At 48.0% G+C, this 18,086-nt stretch overlaps 4 protein-coding genes across 4 annotated transcripts; 1 reads left to right on the forward strand and 3 right to left on the reverse strand.

Moving 5' to 3' along the window:
- Positions 1–1,625: 1,625 nt before the first annotated feature.
- On the forward strand, positions 1,626–3,224 carry EURHEDRAFT_361844 (putative class V chitinase). Its single transcript, XM_040778492.1, has 2 exons — positions 1,626–2,659; positions 2,727–3,224. The coding sequence occupies exons 1-2, from the start codon at positions 1,725–1,727 to the stop codon at positions 3,043–3,045; spliced, it is 1,254 nt and encodes a 417-aa protein (XP_040639801.1). The 5' UTR covers positions 1,626–1,724; the 3' UTR covers positions 3,046–3,224.
- A 513-nt stretch (positions 3,225–3,737) lies between these two features.
- Positions 3,738–5,777, reverse strand: EURHEDRAFT_411265 (sugar porter family MFS transporter). The gene has a single exon (XM_040781565.1). It carries the CDS (start codon positions 5,566–5,568, stop codon positions 4,027–4,029), a length of 1,542 nt encoding a protein of 513 aa, XP_040639802.1. The 5' UTR covers positions 5,569–5,777; the 3' UTR covers positions 3,738–4,026.
- A 126-nt stretch (positions 5,778–5,903) lies between these two features.
- On the reverse strand, positions 5,904–7,399 carry EURHEDRAFT_411267 (putative tartrate dehydrogenase). The gene is made up of 3 exons (XM_040781566.1): positions 7,021–7,399; positions 6,469–6,959; positions 5,904–6,376 (listed from the first exon to the last, which is right to left on the reverse strand). The coding sequence occupies exons 1-3, from the start codon at positions 7,253–7,255 to the stop codon at positions 6,035–6,037; spliced, it is 1,068 nt and encodes a 355-aa protein (XP_040639803.1). The 5' UTR covers positions 7,256–7,399; the 3' UTR covers positions 5,904–6,034.
- Positions 7,400–14,190: 6,791 nt separating this feature from the next.
- On the reverse strand, positions 14,191–16,911 carry fluG (extracellular developmental signal biosynthesis protein FluG; the record flags this gene model as incomplete). Its single annotated transcript, XM_040787137.1, has 2 exons — positions 14,191–14,560; positions 14,619–16,911. The coding sequence occupies 2 exons, from the start codon at positions 16,909–16,911 to the stop codon at positions 14,331–14,333; spliced, it is 2,523 nt and encodes an 840-aa protein (XP_040639804.1). The 3' UTR covers positions 14,191–14,330.
- Positions 16,912–18,086: the final 1,175 nt, after the last annotated feature.

The following is an 18,086-nucleotide window of genomic DNA, read 5'->3' on the forward strand; positions in this document are numbered from 1 at the left end:
GAAACGTACTCCCAAACGAAGATACACGTCATAGTTTTTGCACAGTGAATAGATCTCGTATCCATCTATGACGACGCGCAACCAGCTAAAATTGCATATCATCAGTATAATCCGTGACAGAAGAAGTTCGAAGAAGGTCTTGAACTTACCGGACTTTAAAAATAGTAGGGTGGCCATTCAGCCTGACGCATCGAGAATTATATAAGAATGAAAAACAGGCAACCCCTTCCTCCATTTGACCATCTGTCATGCAGAGCTGATTTTGGGCTGTCCTTAGCTCGAAGACCTGGGTGGCTGGATATAAAGAAAAACCAGACATTGCCCGTTTCAGCAAAGCGAGGCTGGTAGTCCAGGATTTGTCCACGTAGTCAATTGCAGACATAGTGGAATTTGCCGAGTGAAACTTGGTCGCGCATGACGCTGGCTAGTGCGTATGTAGGAGACATAACAGGTTGTGAAGTTCGAGATATCAGCAAATATAAAGACAGAAAGACAAACAGCGCCTGAAGAGGAACAGGGCCATGGGACTATGTGGCACGCCTCTTGATATACCGTATAAAAAAACGGAAAAGAAAGGAAGACAAGAAAAGAAAACCAGCAACTACTCCGTACACGCGACTACCCCCAGCCAGATGACAAGTTCTGGAAAAAGCGCACGAGTACGGAGTGCTAGGTAAATCTATATAAATGTGCACGAAGTAGAGTAAAAAGAGAAGTCTGAGCAGAAACGGAAATGTCTGAATTAAATCTTCTGAGGGAAAAGGGGCTCTACGAGGACGGAGTACGACAGAAATGAAACAAATTCATTGACATTTTTGCTTCAATTGACATATACGTTGAGCAGAAAATGGACTAGAATTGCTTTTCTCGTTTGCTTTTCTTTCATGCGTATGAAGTAGTCAACGGATACGGAAACTCGGCGGATGATTGCATATGAAGGTTTTAACTCTTTGTTTATTTACAGGGCCTAAAATCGATCGATAGAGAATTTGCGTATATGCCCATGCACTTTGTAGAGTTGAGATAAATGCACTACGTACAGAGAATGGAGTCAATGTACAAGTAGAATAGTCTTCCAAGACAAGGGTAGTAAGTAACCCTAACTCGCGTGGAATATCTTCAAGAGATTCCATATACCCTAGAAATAGGGATAGAATTTATCTAATTTTAAACTCGACAAAATAATGGCTATCATAAATCGCCTTGCTTTTTTTTAACTATCTCTTTCCCGAATTGGTCTTCCCCGGAATGCCTCAAGGAATGAAGAATGCTCTGCACGGCGCGGCGTATAGTATCGAGAGAAACAAGATGTATCAACTATACTGCTCAGTTTATGCTATTGTGTATTTTATTTATCTTCGAAAAAGCAAAAGGATATTTTCTGAAGAATAAAAAGTACACAGGTATTACGAATTCTGGGGATTCTGTCACACGACTACCCCATACTAAACACCAGAATGTCAGTGAAACATCAGAATGTGGCATGGTAGTCTGCAAGGAAACAGACATACCAGGTGAGAGATAAATAGATAAGTCAATCCGATTTAAATACCGACAGTCTTCAGCTTCGTCTTCCCGCCGAGTAAGTCGCCGACCTACCGTATACGACAACGGCAACGACAGCATCATGATGAAACACGTCCTCTTAGGGTTGTTGGCTGCCCAGACAGCGCTGAGCACCAGATTTGTCATGTATATCGACCAGTATGTCAAACCCCCTATAAATGCCAACGCAGCCACTAACTGACGAGTGCAGATACCATACAAAAGACCTCCCCGGCAAAAACCTCACAGATGGAATAACCCACGCCGTAATGGGTTTCGCCAAAAGCGATCTCTTTACCTCCCAATCAAACCCCCACTACGAACCCTTCGAACCAGTTACCACAATGCGAGACCGCTTCAGCCCAGATACCAAAGTGCTCTTCGCAATCGGCGGCTGGGGCGACACAGAAGGTTTCGCGGCCGGTGCAAAGGACGACACAAGTCGGCAACGGTACGCGAAAAATGTCGCTGCCGTTGTTAAAGAGAACGGGTTCGATGGTGTTGATATCGATTGGGAGTATCCTGGTGGTAACGGGGAAAATTACAAGGATATCCCGAATGAGAAGAAGACGGGGGAAATTGATGCGTTTCCGAAGCTGTTGGAGGCGATAAAGAAGGAACTGCCTGAGGGGAAGATTCTTTCGATTGCGACGCCGGGGAAGAAGGGTGATATGATTGCCTACACGAATGAGAATGGGCCTAAAATTGCGGAAGCGGTTGATATGGTTAATGTCATGTCTTACGATCTGGCTAACCGCCGGAATAACGTGACCAAGCACCATAGCAGCGTTGAGGACTCGCGCGAGACTATCAAGGCATTCAAGGGTATTGGGCTGCCGGCTGACAAGCTTAACCTGGGTTTTGCGTACTATGCGAAGTGGTTCACGACTGCTAAGAATGCGGATTGCAAGGCTCATCCACTTGGTTGCGAGATGGATGAACTTGAGACACCCGATGGCAAAGACACAGGCAAGTCGGGTGTGCTGACCTTTGAGAAGGGCACGATGGCCACGCCCAACAAGGACGACCTGAAGGAATCGACGGATGGATCATGCGGATACGGGACCATGACAACCTGTCCCAAGGGACAATGTTGTAGCCAATACGGCACCTGGTAGGCCTACCTCTCCCCGGGCTATATTAGCCTGAATATACAAGTAGTTACGGTACTGACAGAACAGCGGCACAACTGATGCCCACTGCAAAGCAGGCTGTCTCTCCGACTACGGCACCTGCAAGGGCCTCTCGATCATCGACTCATGGCGCCGCGCCGACAAGAACGGACAGCTAGATGAGAAGGCCGGCGGGCAGTACTACTTTGATGACGAGGTGAACCTTTTCTGGACCTGGGACACGCCCGATATGATCAAGCGTAAGTTCAAGGACGTTGTGGATGAGGAGAAGATCGGAGGCGTCATGGCGTGGAGTTTGGGTGAGGACACGCTGGATTTTGCGCATGTTAAGGCGATGCAGGAGGGTGTAAAGGAGCGGAATGCGTGATTGACTCGCTTGGCTGGCTGGCTGAACTGATGGCTGGGCTGGGTCTTTATCTTGTCTTGTTTAGCTATGGTATTTATCATGCCTTATTTTGGCTCTGTGGTGTTGTTGAATCGAGGGCGATATTCCGTACAATAGCCGATGAGTTAATTATTCCGTTAAAGCACACCGGCCATGTCAGCTAGCTAGTCGGCTAGCCGGTGTCGGTCGGACATCCATCATTAAGCAATCGGGATGGTTGATCTCGAACTTTGTGTGTAGCTATAATCCAATCCCTTGAAGAATATAATCCCAAAATATCTGTCTTCCCTGAAGAATTTGATATCTCTACGTATTTACCTCATAATCCGAAGCCAAACTATGGGGAAACTCACGGTGTTATCATCAACAGCGGGTTGTGCATACTCCACACCCCGTATATGCACAGTATATGCACACTCCGGAAACTCCTGCGCTGATTCGGCCGTGAGCAAACTGGGTAAACCTCGGTCGGCCTCACCCATCCCTTGGCATTAGGTATTCGGGTTAGCTGTGTTTTAGTATGAGGGGCCGATAAGACATGGTCCGGACGCTTGCCGAATCGGGAGTTGACCGAAGCGCCGAGAATGTTGGGTCGATTCTGGCATTTTATCCATACGAGCTGAACTCCATAAGGATGAAGGAATAGCTATTGGCATTACGTACAAAGATAAATGGTGATTTTCTGTGCATCTCTGCATCGCAAGCCGTTATCAGTATCCTCACACCTTGAAACTCCGGGATATACTCGTGCAGTGTAAAACAAGCTCTACAAGAATGTATTCATCCCACGGTTTTCGAGTACTTTATTCAACATTAAACATGCACGCCAAGGGACAAGGAGACTTGGCTGTTGATCGGAGGGGTTGTGTACAGGCTTTGGCACGGAGGATATAAGTAAACGCAGGATATCGTTAAACGCTAGTGAAAATCGTAAAAAAGTCTCATTATATACATGATAATTGTTCAAACCGTTTCTTTCTGTTCGACTTCTAAGCCTTTTTCCTTGCTGTTTTCCATCATTGCGACTTCTGTCGCCTCGCCTTGGGGCAGATGTTTGGCCATGGAGACAATCTTCCACGTCGAAGGTGCGTCCCGGAAGACATGGTTGATCGATTCGAGGTTCCGGTTCATGGTCTCGGGATACCAGAAATACACGGTGATCGGGATGCAGGCTGAGATGACTGCGTACATGATATAGTACTGGTATCCGATGGTGTCTAGGGCGACAGGGGTGATCATGACAACGACAAAGTTCCACAACCAGTGGTTTCCAGTCGACATGGACGACATTGCGACTCTCAATTTAACCGGAGCGATTTCTGTGCAGTAAAGGAAGTTGCCACCAAGGAAACCGATGGGATAGAAGGAGTTGAAGAGGAAGATGAAGAGGGCGGAGACGATGGATGCATTCTTGTTGTCGGAGCCGAAGGAGTTGGTGATGGCGAGGACGATCATGCAGACGCACATGCCGGTACCACTGATCATGAACACAGCACGGCGACCGAGTCGATCGATGGTAACATATGCGATAAAGCTGCAGAGGAACTTCCAGGTAAGGGCGCAGGAGGCGAGGATTTTGGACAGGTCGGAGGACAGACCAAGGTTCTCCTCGAATATAGTCGACGCATACACGGAGATAAGGTTACCACCGCACATTTGCTGGAAAAACTGAAGGGCCATGCAGAGAAAGAAGCGCCAGAGGAGACGCTCCCCGTCCTTGTTGGCGAGCATCTCCTTGAACGACATGGACTCCTGCGACACCTCGAGCGACGTTTCAATGCCCAGGATCTCAAGCCGGATAGTCTCGTCGTCCTCGGGAAGACCCTTATATTGCGCCAAACTGGCCGTGGCTTCTTCAACGCGGCTGACACGCACCAACCAACGAGGCGACTCGGGGAGGAAAAAGACGGAGCCCATGATCATCAATATCCAGACGAACGAGATGGCCAAGGGCACACGCCATTGAATCGTGCCAGATGCCTTGCTCAGACCGAAGTCGATCCAGTTGCACAGCGCATAACCCAGACAGATGAAGATTCCATCCGTGACGACATGCTGGCCACGATTCTTCGCCGACGAGCATTCCGACTGCCACACAGGAACAGCAACACTGAACTGACCAATGCCGATACCAAGAATCACACGTCCAACAGTGAATTGCTCAATGCCATACGCAGCAGTCTGCAACACCTGTCCGATGATGCACAAGATACCGCCCAGGAAAATGGTTTTGCGTCGCCCGATGCGTTCACTGAGAAGCGCACATGACAAAGCACCAATGAGAGCACCGATCTGGAATGATGCAACTACTGCTCCCTTGCTTGTCGAGTTGTGGGATTTCAGCTCGCCTTCGGTGTTGGTGGCGTCGATTTCGGGGAAGGTGTGCACCCAGCTCTGCAAGGTGGCCAAGGGGCCAACACCGGCTTGGTTATAACCGAAGAGGATGAAGGCCGGGGCGACGATAAGGGCCACCTGGGCTATTTGGAGGGTTCTTCCTTGCAGCATTGTGTGAGGGAAATGGGAGGGGGAGAAGGGCTGAGAAGGAGACTGGGTGGTTACAGCTACGGAGGGGACAACATTCTTATACTAGGAGGGAAGGGTAAAAAAAAAAAAAAGAAAGAGTACAGTCAAACCGACAACAAAGAAAAATTCGTGGGGACCCCGCATCCCCTTCCAGACACCGATCATCCATATAACATCATTCGGTGAGGCGATTATCCATTTATCCCGTTTTGCATTGTCCAGCGCTTGGTACAAACTGGGTCTCGGGGGGTGACCGAGTCCGAGTCACGACTGTCAGAACGCTACTTTATCTTCGGTCCGGAGGAATATTCAGGCATGGCTATGGTTAAAGAGGCATTTTATTTATGCTAATCTAGAACCGGATGGGGTAAATCCGTGGTAAGTTGCGCGTGATTTGTACCAAAATGCACGTTCTATACGAGGCTAATATTTTGCACAGTGTTCTGTACTACGACAGCCCTCCGATTTCCTCTACAAGTGCCGATGTGACTTCTTTTGTCTTCGCGCTTCCTCCCAGGTCTGCCGTGACAATTCCCTTTTCACACACTTTTTCCACACACTCCATCAATTTCTGCGCCGCGGCTTCCTCACCCAGCCAATGCAGCATTTCTGCCACAGTCCAGAAAGTCCCCACCGGGTTGGCCACTCCCTTGCCCGTAATATCGAAAGCTGAGCCGTGAATTGGCTCGAACATACTAGGATGCTGCCGTGTTGGGTCCAGGTTGGAAGTGGGCGCGATTCCAATAGACCCGGCTAAAGCGGCCGCCAGGTCGGAGAGGATATCGGCGTGCTACGTTATCGCATTAGCTTTTTCCATGTCACCCAAGATAAAACCAAGGCGACTTCACTTAGCTTAGCGGTCTTGGCTTTCGCGTGACTTACCAGATTACTCGCAACAATCGTGTCGATACTCTCCGGCTTGAGCACCATCTTGGTGGTCATCGCATCGACTAACATCTTTTCCACCGTGACTTGCGGGTAGTCCTTTGCAACGATAGCCGCAACTTCGTCCCACAGGACCATTCCGTTGCGCTGCGCGTTGCTCTTCGTTACAACAGTAAGGTGTTTCTTGGGTCTCTTGGCGGCCGTGTCAAATGCGAATCGCATGATGCGCTCCACTCCCGCGCGCGAGAAAATCGCTGTCTCGGTAGCGACTTCCCAGGGGAACCCGCGATGCGAACGACCACCTTGTCCGGCATACTCACCCTCGCTGTTTTCTCGGACAATCACCCAATCGAGCGATCCCGGAGGGCAGTTACGGAGGGGGGACTGGGTGCCGCGAAGGATCCGAGTCGGTCGGACATTGGCGTATTGCTGGAAGGGCTGGCAAATTGCTAGTCGGAGGCCCCAGAGGGAGATGTGGTCGGGGACGTCTGCGTAGCATTGGCATTAGCAAATTGCGAAGATCGCGAAAGTCGTAGGCCGTAAGCATACCCGGTGCGCCCACAGCGCCGAACAAGATCGCATCATGGCGCTTCAGATCGTCCAGCCCGCCCGCGGGAATATAAGCACCGGTGGTTTTGTAGGTTTCCGAGTTCCAGTCGTAGTTTGTGAATTCGAAGGACAGGTTCAGCTTGGCAGCCAGCGCCTGGAGGACTTCGATGCCAGCATCGACGACTTCGGGCCCGATGCCGTCGGCGGGGATCACGGCGATTTTGTACGGTGGCATTTTCTAAGTTCTGGATATCGCGATGAAGTTTAGAATCGAAAATTGCTTAAGAGCAGAGAATGACAGTTAATTGAAGAATTATTTTGATTTTATAATCGTGCTAACTCCCATACTTCTCCCAGCCCAACCTGGTGAACAATCCGGCTGAACTTTCAGCCTGATCGCATGGCTACAAGGCATGAGGCATAAAGGCTGCCAACTTCCCTCGGGCCATGTCCGAAGTTCAATCAGACAATCCGGAGAACGAAACACCTGGGAACTGGGGATTTGCCTCATACCAGATTCCGTACGGAAAGTGTCCTTCGAACCGATGCACGACCATACGTAATACGTGTACGTCTCCGTTTCCCCAGACTCATTTCCCCAGATGTGGACTCAATCGGGACAAACAGGAACGCCTACTCGTATTCCAGTTTCTTATTCGGAGGCTCAAACCCCCAAATTCCCCGCATTGGGTCACGCCCCGGATGTTACCGGGACACATGGTGTTTTCTGGGGCTGTCATTATGTACAGGTTTCTTGGCTGCGTGCTTGTCTTTGTGTAAGATCTCTGGGCGTTCTGGGCATGTATGGGCATCCGGACTGGTCGGTCTACTGTACGGGGTAGGTGGGGAGAAGGAATAAATATGGCGTCCCGAATCACCTGGACATGCATATTCGGGGCTTTGACTCGCACTGATACTCTCTACAAGTGCTCTGTGTAATGATCTCACTCCTTTCAATTACACTCCTCCCCGGCACATGGTATCAATGGCTTCAATTGGTCGAGCGGATAATAACATTCCCGGAAGTAACTGGAGAATGAAAGTAGTAGAGTAGTGTATGGCATGTTCCACGCTTGCAGCGACAACCAGACCAATAATCCAGCTAAATCCTTGGCATATCCACAGAGGATAAATGCAAAAGAGCAAAGGACATGGGGTACGAATGATAAACCAATATGCGTGCACTCGAGCGATATCGGTAGAGTAAATGGCGCCCCGGATTGACGTATGCTGGAAAGTATAATCATGCAGATATTTCAGGCATAGATGTTGGAATGCTTTTAATCTATCCTCCGACATGGTAGTTGATGGGTACTTTTGCTGAGTGGAGATGGAGTGTGGTGTAATTGAATATATATAAACTCCCTGGAGGTGTGCATAAAAGAAACCCAACCATCATTGCAACCATTAACTCAGGAGTCAATGTAAAACTAGATACACATCATGACAAAATCAAGGTATCAAATTCGTACAACCCAATAGTAACTTTCCGCAACTTCCTGTACTTCTTACACTTGTCGAACATCTCCACCACCATACCCGCTGCCCTCCAGTTGAATACATCTATCATTTCCCCTCCCGCAGTCGGTATATCGGGATGTATGTTTCTTGAATGACAAGCCATAGTTCTCTTCAAACACGGCCTTCCAGTCAGAAAAGCGGGATACGTTTACAATCCAGGCTTGAAGCAAGTGGACATCGGCCAGAATATTTCCACCACGGGATGTGGTGTTCTGTGATACTCCGGCCCACTCATCGAGAACAGTCTCGCTCTAACATGTTTCATGTTCCCTTCGCTGTTATGGACGAAAGTAATATGGATTCAATTGCGCGTGCGTTATTCTCAGCTATCTCTTGATCAACTCCGTCCAGTCTCCTTCCTTGTTGTCCATGGTGGAAAATTTAGGCCAGAGTCTTGGTTCAATCCGTTCAGTACGATGTGCTGAGCTCACCACTATCGGTGCCGATTATAGCACAACGACCGAGGAAGTCGATTAGATAGTATCTAAAGACTTTTAACGACAGGAAGATATACACAATCACAATCGATTCACAATATCGATAATAGTATAGATAGAGGGACACGTATTATTGGATACTAATAATAAGCAAAGCACCAAATAGGAGGCGAGCTCCAAGGCAAATCTCAATCTTCACTTTGCTCGCAAGTTTTTGTTCTGGACTGGTGTGCTTTCCGAGCGCCCTGCGCATGATGAAGGAGCGTTGACTGCTTTATATAGAGACCCCAGCTTCTTCTCTGTCTTACGATCACCAGAGTTCTCAGGTCCTGATTTCTCAGTGCGGGCATTAACAAAAGTCGATTGCTGGTCGGTCAATATTTTGTTCCATAAATTTTGGATATCTGTACCAGAATTCTCCAGATACGTATCCGGAGATTTCAATCACAGCTTGGTCACAGAGCCAGGGGTATTGATATTTTTTTTTGTGATCCTGGCTTTTCTTTTGTCTCAAGATACCGATCACTTTGGCCAAACATTTATGGTTCAGATTTTGAAATAACACCGGACTTGCTTTCTCCAAATTGAACGTCTTTTCGGACACAATGCCGTATCTTTCCCCGAGCTTGTCCTTCCATCCCCAAACGAAACCGAGTCCTGAACCAATAATAGTCGCATTCTCAGTAACGCACAGACAGTCCATTTCCTACCAGAGCAAGTCTTGCTGACGCTCAAAAAGCGCATATCCTCCAGCACAGCGCCACCGTGTAACGGATATTGCCTATCCTTTCAATTACCCGCCTATAAAGGTGACTAAGTATGGTTCCTGACTTGGAATTAAGGTAGTTGTCTTCGTAATGGCTCAGTTGCCTCATCTGTTCAACTTTTAGGCAAGGTTAGCTGTTCATATTTGAAGGCATACAGAAATGGGAGGTTCAATTTCATTGAAACTGGTTAAACATGACAACAAGTAGCTTGTCGCCATAACTAAGTCTTTTATTATATAATTTCCTGTTACTTTAAGTTCTGACTCTGGTCTGGGAGAAAGATATTGTACCTTCCGTTGAACTGTTGAACTCTGTCTTCCATTTGTTGTACGATGGATAAGCTTAAATCATTTTTGAAACCTGGAAGTCTGCAATGGTTTTGCTATGAATCCATGCAATGCTCTCTGTTCTTTATCGATAAGGGCACTTACATCCCTGCTCAGTCATTAAAGTATATCCAGCATCATCTGTGTCTTGCAGGGCAGCCTTCTCCAAGCGGCTGGAACGTATCGTGAGAGTTTTGGTTCCAATGGAATTGGGTTCCAATCCTTGCTCCTCAATCAGCCCTTTCTGGACCGAACTGTGCCTGAACATGGGCCAGGTCATGGACGGTACCAATTCTTATTGAGTGGGAAGTAATACAACTTCTAATCCCCACTCCCGCAAGGGCACATCCGGAAATTCAAATCCATTCAGCAAAGGTGCCAAAATGAGACACGCACGAGCAGACCTGGTGGTCATCGGCAGTACCCATCAATAGAGCTCTTGGAACATCCATGAGCGGCCTTCCACTCTTTCCGGCTCTCGGAGTCATATGTCCGAAGATAGCGTGGAATCATCTGTTCCTTTGGTAGTTTTGGGATATTTTGTTTGTTCTTACTTGTTAAAATTACCCAAAAAGGAGGCTCACCTGACACAAGCCAGCACCTCATCGACACAATCCCTCTTTCATCACCAGTATCCATCTTACAGCGCATCTTGGAAGACATCAATTGATTATCCAGTTCCTTTTGTAGTCCTTCAACAAATGAAACCACCATAATGTATGTGTCCATAGCTTGGACAGGTAAATCATAACCTTGATTTTATCCAAGGACAAATGAGGATTGCTGGATGCGCAACCTCTAACGCGAGACCTGGTCAGGGGATAACATCCCATACCGTCTATCGAATTTCGACTTCCATATTTCACCAGAGGGATGCACTTGGTGCTCTTTTGGAAACCAAGCAGCTTTGAAGATTCGTCGGCTGTGGATGTAAGCAGTTCTTTTTCGGTCATCCACCAAAGTCGGATCCTTGATTCCGGCCCAATCATTAAATCTTATGCGATGGGCCAACATGTCTTCTTTCCTCTATTTCTTTTCTCTGCGACCCTTGTGTTGTCCCTGTCTCCCTAGCACCCAAGCCGTAGGGGGATGTCCACAATAGCTGTAGCTATCAGATCTTTTTCATTGTATCCAGGCGAGGTGCCAACCGAAAATCAAGCCAAATAAGCTCTCTAATTTGGGTCAAATTTCGATCCAGTGCATATGATTGACTCGTCATCTTCGACAAGATATCATTTTAGTTCAACCCGAAGATTGAGGCCATCTATCTCTAAGAGTCTGGGACCACTCGTTGTCCGGCCAAATGTTTGGTGTACAGCATGGCTACCGTGAGCATAGATATTCTGCAACATCCAATTGCGCTCAAGGAAGAAGACCGCAGTGTCTCCACTTCCCTCTCCGTCAGCATTCTGAGAGCTCTCGTCTTAGCCATCTTCATCCTCCTCCTCGTCAACTGGGGTGGAATTTTCAGCTTTCAGGTCATTAGGTCATTGTCCTCTGCTAGTAGCAGTGCATCAAAGTGTCTCTTCTTTGCCTGCTCACCATAAAAGATGTTTTTCCACATGTTTGGGCCATCTTGTCTAAGAACATGGATTGGTGCCTGGCAGCATAGGTATCAGCCTGGGCAGGTCTGATGTAACATCTTGTTAGATTTGAAGAGCAATAACCAAGTGTGAACCTCACCATCTCACTAGATTGGGTTCTCCCAATTCTTTGGCAACTTAAAAAGTACGCCATTGTCAATTCTAAGCTTTTGATGCACACAAAGGTTAACTTTTGGATTTTGTGGGCTTGAAGTGTCGGGGCCGGTCTTTTCTAGACTCATCATAGATTGATAGTAGAGCGCCGTTCACATAAAGGCTTTAGCCGAAGCGGCAAGTAGCGTAACCAAACAAGGATTGGAGACACAAAGGCTCTTCGTACATGGAGAATGTCCCGGATAATAGCTTGACCTGAACATCCGACCGATTTCCAGGGTCATCCTTTTCGATGCTACGAATACTAAAATTGGCTAACTTAGCTCTGTCGTCCTAACTCGAAGGACGCAGAAACTGTTTATGATATGTTATTATATAGGACTTTCTGTTATGATTTGTTGAGGTTATTATAGAACTTACTGAAAGTGGAACTAGAAGGTATTTAGATTATGTATGTGGTATTATGGCGTAGCTTACTGGGGAGAAGCCGGTTTCTTTTTCTTCCTATACTCCCTGTTTTCTTTTCGGTTAAAATAGCTCAGCAGATATGCAGAGCATTACCGGCTTTCCAATACATTTTACTACATGGTTTGTACCGAGCCATTTCTGATGAAATCATTTTCTGGCTTTGGTAGTCCCAGCCCTGTCTCGAGAATAAGCCCCAAACTTCTGAAGTGCTTATTTGCTATGCACTTCATTCTGTAACCTGTTCTCAAACATGCCATCTGTAGCGTTAAGTTGCCATGTTGCTCATCGGAGGATTCTAATTTGTCTATCTCCCGAAGTGCTCTCTGTTCTGGTTAGCGCATCCTTCGTACAGATCCCTGTTTGGTTTTTCCCAAAGTGCGCGATGGTTTGGGTGCCATTAATTGCGTTTTTCCGGCATCATTCAGAGTTCCTCATCCAATGAGCGGTAGACATGCCATGCTGCTGTCGTTTAGCCATCAAAGTAAGTGACATGAAAATGAAAATGGACCATTGTTTGCCCTCTCCAAGATACTCTGTTGTATTCCGTTTATGGTGTTCTCTAAACTCTCAAAGCCGTATGAAAGCGGCTACGGTTTCGCCGAGAAAATCCATCTTCTGTAAAGATGAGGACTCGTCCGGGAATTTCCATTTGATGGGACGTGCCGAAGCGAGACACACACAAGAGTATCCACCTAGTTCAGAAAACGTCCATCAGAAGAGCTCTTGGAGATTCCGCAGGCGATCTCCCACTTACCCAGCTATCTCATCCCGATCTTGAGTTCCATATTTCCTACACACACGGTAGCATCATTCGCTACCCGTAGGTTAATGGCATCCTAAGTTTAAACCAAGAGATTTTGCGACTGTTTTTAAATAAAATGTTTTGTTTCATCCCGTTGGTGGCGTTTTCCGGATGCCCAGGGTCACAAAAGTAGCCATGGCCCATGGCTAGGCCGTAGATCGTCTTCTATAGAGACGAGGATTTAATTTGGCACTGATCGAGTCTGAATATGCAATGGTATGTCGGCAAAGAGAGAGAGAGAGAGAGAGAGAGTACGCTATAGTAGGAGATAAAATAGCAGTGGAGCGGACGAAATGGATGATTCAATATGACAGAAACTGGAGAGCAACGTGGGGAGAAATAGCCCTCGCTCCCATCTCCTTCATGTATTCCTAGCATCATAACTCAATCTAGTAAGTTGAATGACATGATGTTCCTGATATAGTGATAGCTAGAGCACGATAACCCCGGAGGTCCAGAACCATTGAGATGATGGACAATATACCCTAATCCGTACGACTTTCTCCGGATTGAAACTCGTTTTCTATGTCACTCAAAAGTATCTGGTGCCAATGGAATGTAAGAAATTATAGATCTGACTCGATGTCTATACTCGTATAGTATAGGGAGTATTGTTAATGGACGATCGTGTCTCAAAGTCCTTCGGTCTATGCATGGCAACTGAGGTATTGAGCAATTCCGATAACAACTGACCATAGCGGATTTAGCTCATACATCTACCAATCTAAGAACTTCGACCAACACTGGAATTGGCTCGCTATTTATCATAGGGCAGGTATATCATCCGCGTACTTTGACCTCCATCCCAACCCAGGTATATACCATTCCCTCCATATTCAAATCAAAATACAACCAACACTCATGATACTTAACCATCTACATGACTCAGTACCTACACCGTCACTCCCCCATACCTGGCCCAAGTGCCCAAGTGGCCCCTGCATCAACTAAGGAACAGGTCTGTGCTCCAGGGGAAGCTTGGCTTAGTTTATTCGATTTGCTAGTAGCCGAAGTTTATGTTTATTCTTGGTTTAGTTTCGTTCGCTTAGGGGACAGGGGTTGATATCTAATCAGCTGTTTAGGAGAGGGAGTAGTTCTATGAAGTAGTACTCGGACGGAGTAAAGACCTTGAATAGTAAGATAAATGCCATTAACCGATATCCATCCATCAATCCATTAGTTAGTGTATAAAACAGTATGTATGCCATGCAAAACAAAACAAAGTAAACGAAAAGAAACAACATAATGCATGAAATCCACTCCAAAGGCTTAATCGCAATCGCCAAGTGCAACTAGTACTTCTCCATCAACCACATCCTCTGGGTATATTCATCCATCGCGTTCAACTTCTTGCTCTCTGCCCTCTTCACGATGCAGTAGTTCTTGACCAGTTCGGGGCCGAGCAAGTCCTGCAGTGTACGGTCGGATTCGATGGCAGACAAACTCTGCGCAAGGGTCTTGGGGAGTTTTGTAGTGATGCCGAGGGCGGCGCGTTCGGTGTCGTTGAGGGTTGCTGCGTCGTCTGCAAGAGGACCTTGTTAGTATTTGAGAAAGGTAGACGGGGGTTGAGGGGGACTTACATTGACAATCCTTGTTTGTGAGTTCCTTCTGCTCCGTGATACCGATGTAGCCTGCGCCGATAAAGGCAGACATGGCAAGGTACATGTTCGCCAGTCCGTCAAGCGACTTAATCTCCCAGTGGCCAGGAGAGATCTTCCGGATTGGAGTCTCGCGGTTCTGAGTTCCGAAGGTCACCCATTCGCTACCAGCCCAGATACCAGCCTTGACACGATCATAGCTGACATCTTGGGACAGGGTAAACGAGACCAGAGCAGGATAATGCTCCATCACACCCGCGAGGAAAGAATCTTCCTTCGTAGCGGGGGAGATGGAAACGTGTGCGTGCGACGCGGTACCAGCGGCCTTGGGGATGGGACGGGGGTAGAGGGTTGCGCGGAGACCGTGCTGCTCGGCGATGTTGACAACAACCTGGCGGGCCTTGAGGAGGGTGTCTACGGCGGCGATGGGGGAGTTGGGAGGAAGAATGAACTCGAACTGTCCCGGGCAAGACTCAGCGTGGAACTGCTCTAGGTTGATGCCGATGGAGGCGAGGGAGTCTGAAATCTCCTCGAGCAGGGGCATCATGCGACGAGTGTCGGTGGTCATGTTGGACCAGGAGTGGTTGCGGACGCAGGGGACGAAGTCTTCGTCGCCGTTGGCGTTAGTGACCGGTTTCATGAGGACAACTTCAATCTCGAAACCGCAGGTTACGTCGATGCCGTGCTCGTTCTTCATCTTGTTGGTCACGTTCTGCAACGTGGTGCGGGGGCAGCCTTCAAGCTCTGTACCCTCTTCCGAGCGCCAGTAGGTCATGACTGTTGCGCTCTTCGAGTCGATACCGACGTTGCGGCGCAGACTGGACAGGTCGGGCTCCATGTAGAACTGGCCGGTGGTCGACCCCTCTGGGGTGACGGTGTCATCCTGCAACATCCAGAAGACAGCCAAACTTATACCAATACGGCGCTGCTTGCGAACGATCTTGCCGAACTCGAGGACGGGGAAGACACGCACACGGATCGTGGCAGTGTAGTCGACCCATTGCATCCAGATGTACTTCACGTCAGGGTTGGCACGCATAAAGGCATCGAGAGCGTCAGTCGACGAAAGGGAAGAGCGGACAGGGAGAGAGGTGTATTGCGGCTGCTGGTTCAGATTGTAGATCTTGTTGGAGTTGTGGAAGAGGATTTCTGCGGCGGTGTTCTTGGCTTGCTCGATGGTGTAGTCGCCTCGGGTCACGTAGTCGACAAGGACGGTCTCCAATGCCTGACGGAACTGCTTGTTGCCCAGCCAGAAGGTTTCAGGGAAGAAGTGGCCATCGGTGCTCCACAAAAGACGGGTAGAGGGAACAATGTCCAAGCTGTCTCTGACAATCGACTCCTGTGCATCCCGGCTAACCATGGGGAAGACCTCTCCCAGATCAAGGTAGACATTCGGGTAGACGCAAGCCAGATAACCGGCCTCGCGGGTGTAAGGGTAAGAAGAGTGAAGCAAAACAAAGTCCACCTCAGGGTACTGCGCAATCACAGACTGCAGATACGCCGGGTTCGCCAAAACCAAGCTGATATCCGCATCACCCAGACCAGTGTGTAACTGCAACGGCTTGTTGACACCAGACGAGACCTTGGCCTCCTTGAGCAGATCCAGCGTCTGCAGAACAAGCCAGTCATTCAACGCCTTGTCCTCAACCCGATACGAACCAGTCTGTTGCAAGGTCCGGCTCAAAGCATCCACAACAGCCTCCTCAGCCGGCTGCTGCACATTCAACCCCGTGCGATAGCACACAACCGACTTGAATCCAACAACCTTCGAATCCGCAATAGCCTCAGAAATCAACCGTACAAACTCCCCCCGCAACTTCTCAAGCGACTCCTCCCCCTTTGACAAACCACTCAGAATTTTCTCAGCAACACTCTCAATCCTGACAATCCTCTTCGTCTCCGAAACTGTAAACCGGTCATGCCACTCAGATGCCTCAATATCCTCATCACTCAGCAAATCATCCAGAAGCACCGCATGCGTACCCTCCAAACACCTCCTTACCAAACCCTCATAGTCGCGCTGGACGAGCTCCTCGCGAGCGGCCTTGACGGCGGACCAATCGGGAGTGCAACCATAGAGCTCGGCCAGCTGGTTCGCGGCGCGGAGGAGTGGCAAGGTGGAGGGGGCGTTTTGCAGGGCTGGCCCGTGGGCTTCGGAGGTGATTTGCTCGAAGGGGTATTTTGTGTAGTTAGTGGCGGAGGGACGGGAGAGGATGTTGTGAGCATGGTTATCGATGAGGGGGTGGAATTGGATTAAGTGTGTAAGAGAGTCCATGGTGTATGTATGTGTAGGTGTATGTGTATGGGAGGATGTACTATGCATACATGTATTAAACGAAGTATAAACAAGAGAATAAAGAATGGTAGAGTTGGGGGTGGAGGATAAAGTGGATGGAGATGTGATAAAGATGGAGAAATGGGGAGTATTCGATTTCTATAAGAAATATTTCAAAAATATCAGGAGTTAAAAAAAAAAAGTATACATGTACGCCGTAAAAGGAAATGTAAAAGAAGCCACGAAGAAAACGAGGAGACTGCTCTGTTCGGGGCTATAGACGAGGGGGCGAGATTACCCGATCCGGAAGCTCAACGTAGTGTTACCCGATGTTCTGCCAGTATGTAACTACGACAATGTACATCATGGCTGTGTGACTATGGATACTTACAGAGATAGAGGCAGATAGAGTGGCGGGTCACCGGAGTACGGACCGTAGTTTACTTTGTTACTCACAAAGTACTGTTCACGGACTCTACTACGCACAGTACGGAGTACTAGTACTGTGCCATAGCACAGCACCGGGGATACGCATACACAGTAGTTCAACGACAAAAGAAAAGAACGATCGTTTCAGATTGTCGATCGTGGAAAACCAACGCAACAGGAAGACTCGACGCCCTTCTCATACTAAGTCAGGTAAGGATTCACAACTATCGGCAATATTATGGGCTACTCGGCTGTCGTAAGAGTCAAAGAAAGACCAAAAAAGGCCGAAAGCTTGTCATCAGTCCCTGAATGTTCGTTCATATTGCTGTTTTGGGTAATTTCCACGACACCACGACCACCGCTACCACCACTATCACCGAACACTATACAAATACACCAATTAAGATAATAAATAAAGTCAGATTATACTTCGCAATCCTGCCCGTATAGGAAATAGAACATTCTGAAGGATTGCATCAGTCTCCTCCAATCGCACGAGTACATACTACATACTCTTGTCCGCGAAGGATTTCAAGCTCTTGGACGGGACTGTCACAAGAGATTCGTCAGCTGCATCGGCTGCCGAGTGCCATGCATGTGTCTCGGATGTATGGTGATACTGGGAAGGTATATTTGTACTTCGCTGTATATATACAGTATGTCCTCCGTCTAAGTACCCTGTCAGTGATATGACAAGTCATCGCTACATTCTCCGTACTGTATACCCGTTAAGGAGTCGCGGTCCT

This window comes from Aspergillus ruber (assembly GCF_000600275.1).
Source record: "Aspergillus ruber CBS 135680 unplaced genomic scaffold scaffold00009, whole genome shotgun sequence".
Lineage (NCBI taxonomy): Eukaryota > Fungi > Ascomycota > Eurotiomycetes > Eurotiales > Aspergillaceae > Aspergillus > Aspergillus ruber.